This window comes from Nicotiana attenuata, chromosome 2, assembly GCF_001879085.1.
Source record: "Nicotiana attenuata strain UT chromosome 2, NIATTr2, whole genome shotgun sequence".
Taxonomy (NCBI): domain Eukaryota; kingdom Viridiplantae; phylum Streptophyta; class Magnoliopsida; order Solanales; family Solanaceae; genus Nicotiana; species Nicotiana attenuata.
Window position 1 is genome coordinate 71,426,373 of NC_031990.1, and position 3,948 is coordinate 71,430,320.

The 3,948-nt window shown below is 50.5% G+C and overlaps 1 protein-coding gene across 1 annotated transcript; it reads right to left on the reverse strand.

Annotated features, from left to right (window-relative positions):
- Positions 853–1,188, reverse strand: LOC109223029 (RNA-directed DNA polymerase homolog). Its single transcript, XM_019387289.1, has one exon. The coding sequence runs from the start codon at positions 1,186–1,188 to the stop codon at positions 853–855; it is 336 nt and encodes a 111-aa protein (XP_019242834.1).

The following is a 3,948-nucleotide window of genomic DNA, read 5'->3' on the forward strand; positions in this document are numbered from 1 at the left end:
AGGCTCAGAAATGTCCAACCTCACAAACCGATTGGCCAAGGCCTGAATATCCAAAGCAAGCGGTCTCTGGCTGACCGGAACATAAGCAAGACTACCCATGCTGGCGGACTTCCTACTCAATGCATCGGCCACCACATTGGCTCTCCTCGGGTGGTACAAAATAGTAACATCATAATCCTTCAATAGCTCCAACCACCTTCGCTGCCTCAAGTTCAACTCCTTCTGCTTGAACAAGTATTGCAGACTCTTGTGATCAGTGTACACCTCACACGTCACACCATATAAGTAATGCCTCCAAATCTTCAAAGCATGAACAATGGCTGCCAACTCTAGATCATGGACCGGATAATTCTTCTCGTGGATCTTCAATTGCCTCGAAGCATAAGCAATGACTCTGCCATCCTGCATCAATACCGCACCAAGCCCAATACGGGAAGCATCACAATAAACTGTATAGGGTCCTGAGCCTGTGGGCAAAACCAATATCGGTGCCGTAGTCAGAGCTGTCTTGAGCTTCTGAAAGCTCGCCTCACACTCGTCTGACCATCTGAACTGGGCACCCTTCTGGGTCAATCTGGTCATCGGGGCTGCTATGGATGAAAATCCCTCCACGAATTGGCGGTAATAACCTGCTAACCCCAAGAAACTCCGAATCTCAGTAGCTGATGCTGGTTGAGGCCAGTTCTTGACTGCCTCAATCTTCTTCGGGTCCACCTGAATACCCTCTGCTGATACAACATGACCTAGAAATGCAACCGAACTCAACCAAAACTCGCACTTCGAGAACTTAGCATACAACTGACTATCCTTCAGAGTCTGAAGAACGACTCTGAGGTGCTGCTCGTGCTCCTCCTAACTGCGGGAGTACACCAGAATATCATCAATAAAGACTATCACGAACAAGTCCAAGTAAGGTCTGAACACTCGGTTCATCAACTCCATAAATGCGGCTGGGGCATTGGTCAACCCAAATGACATGACCAAAAACTCATAATGCCCGTACCGAGTGCGGAATGCTGTCTTAGGGACATCAGATGCCCTAATCCTCAGCTGATGGTAGCCAGATCTCAAGTCTATCTTTGAAAAGACCTTTGCACCCTGAAGCTGATCAAACAAATCATCAATCCTCGGCAGTGGATACTTGTTCTTTATCGTCACCTTGTTCAATTGCCGGTAATCAATGCACATCCTCATCGATCCATCCTTTTTCTTTACAAATAACACTGGCGCACCCTAAGGAGAAACACTAGGCCTGATAAAACCCTTCTCTAGAAAGTCTTGCAACTGGTCCTTTAACTCCTTCAACTTTGGCGGGGCCATGCGATACGACGGAATAGAAATGGGCTGCGTTCCTGGGGCCAGTTCAATAAGAAATCAATATCCCTATCGGGCGGCATACTCGGCAGGTCTGAAGGGAAAACCTCGGGGAACTCCCGAGCAATAGGAACAGAGTCAATAGAAGGAACCTCTGTGCTGGAATCGCGAACATACGCCAGATAAGCTAGATACCCCTTCTCGACCATACGTCGAGCCTTCACATATGAAATAACACTGCGGGTGGCATGTCCTGGGGTCCCTCTCCACTCCAATCGGGGAAAATCTGGCAAAGCCAAGGTCACGGTCTTGGCGTGACAATCCAAGATAGCATGATACGGGGACAACCAATCCATCCCTAATATAACGTCGAAATCTACCATGTCTAAAAGCAATAAACCAACACAGGTCTCAAGACCCTCAAACACTACCACACAGGAATGATGAACTCGGTCGACCACTATAGAATCACCCACCGGTGTAGATACATAAACAAGGATACCCAAAGTATCACTAGGCATAGCCAGGTAGGGTGCAAAATAAGACGACACATATGAATACGTAGACCCAGGGTCAAATAGCACTGAAGCATCCCTATCACAGACCAGAATAGTACCTGTAATAACAGCATCTGAAGACTCAGCCTCTGGCCTGGCTGGCAAAGCATAACACCGGGGCTGGGCCCCACCTCCCTGAACCATGTCTCTGGGACGATCTGCTACTGGCTGACCCCTACCTCTGCCGGTCCGAGCTCCACCTCTACGGTCTCTACCTCCACCTCTATGATCCCTACCCCCGCCTCTAGCTGGCTGGGCAAGTTGTGGATCACCTGGTGCCTGAATCATGGGGCGAGGACCCTGCTGCTGAGAGCTACCCGAGGCTCGAGGGCAAAATCTGACAATGTGACTCGGGTCACCACAACCATAACAAGCCCTCGGCTGCTGAGACTGCTGGCCCTGACGACCTGTATGTCCTCCCCGGAAACTCTAAAGTGGCGGTGCACTGATGGGCTGCTGATCAGAATAATGCTGTTGAGAACCACCACCTCCTGGAGTACCATGAGAAACCTGGAGTGCTGACTGAAAGGGTCTCGGTGAATGGCCTCTACCATAAGAATCCCTACCTCCAGACGAGGTACCACTGAACCTACCAGAATGACGAGGCCTCTTATCCGACACCTGACCACCTTCTCGTGCAAGAGCCATCTCCACTCTACGGGCCGCATTGGCCGCCTCCTGAAAAGAAATCTCACTACCAGCTCCCATAGCCATCTGGAGACGGATCGACTGAATCAATCCATCAATAAACCTTCGCACCCTCTCTCGCTCTGTGGGGAGTATAACAATAGCATGGCGTGCCAAATCAATGAACCGCGTCTCATACTGGGTGACTGTCATGGAGCCCTGCTGGAGGCGCTCGAACTGCCTGCGAAGTGCCTCCCGCTGAGTGACTAGGAGAAACTTCTCCAAAAATAACTCTGTGAACTGATCCCATGTCAATGCTGGCGACCCTGCTGGTCTGGATAAACAATAGTCCCTCCACCAAGTCTTGGTGGATCCTGCAAGCCGAAAGGTGGTGAAGTCGACCCCATTGGTCTCCACAATACCCATAGTCTTAAGGATCTCATGGCAGCTGAATAAGAAATCCTGTGGATCCTCTGATGAAGCACCGCTGAATGTGGTGGTGAAGAGCTTGGAGAACCGATCAAGTCTCCACAAAGCATCCGAAGACATAGCCGCTCCATCGCTGGCCTGGGCTGCAATACCTGGCTGGGCTGTCACAGCTGGCTGAACCACTAGGACATGAGCCTGGGGAGCTACCTGCTCCGGAGTACGTGTAGCAGGAGTCTGAACTCCTCCTCCCGCCTGAGAAGTGGCTGGTGCTACTGGAAGCAAACCCGCTTTAGTGACGCTCTCCATAAAGCCTGCCAATCTGGCTAAAGCCTCCTGAAGATCTGGGGTGACCATGACCCCTCCTGGGACCTGAGCTGGGCCCACCGGAGCTGCTGGGGCTGGAACCTCCTCATCATAGTCAATATGAGGCTCCACCTCTGGGACTGCTGCCCGGGGCTGAGCTCTGCCCCTGCCTCGGCCTCTGGCACGGCCTCGACCTCTGCCCTTCGCAGGAGTTGCAGCTGGGGGCTCGTGCTGCTGCGCGGTAGAAGAGGAAGCACGTGTTCTCGCCATCTGCGAAAGAACAGAGTAGAAAGACAATTAATATTTGAGAAACAGAATCGCACGATAAGAAAGAACAAGAGTGAAACTTTTCCTAACTCCGTAGCCTCTGGGGGATAAATACAGACGTCTCCGTACCGATCCCTCAAACTCTACTAAGTTTGTCCGTGAGTAGCGAGACCTATGTAACCTAGAGCTCTGATACCAACTTGTCACGACCCGGATTTCCCACCCTCGGGAGTCGTGATGGCGCCTACTAACATGAGCTAGGCACGCCAATCATTTGAACAATTTAACTTTTTACCATTTTATATTCTTTAACAATTACGAAGATATAACATTTAACAGCGGAATTTAACATAAGCGGAAGAAAAACAATAAACCATCTGAGCATGAAAATCTAATACAACTGTTTGAGTCTCGACTACCCAGAACTGGTGTCACAGTTTCACAGACGGTC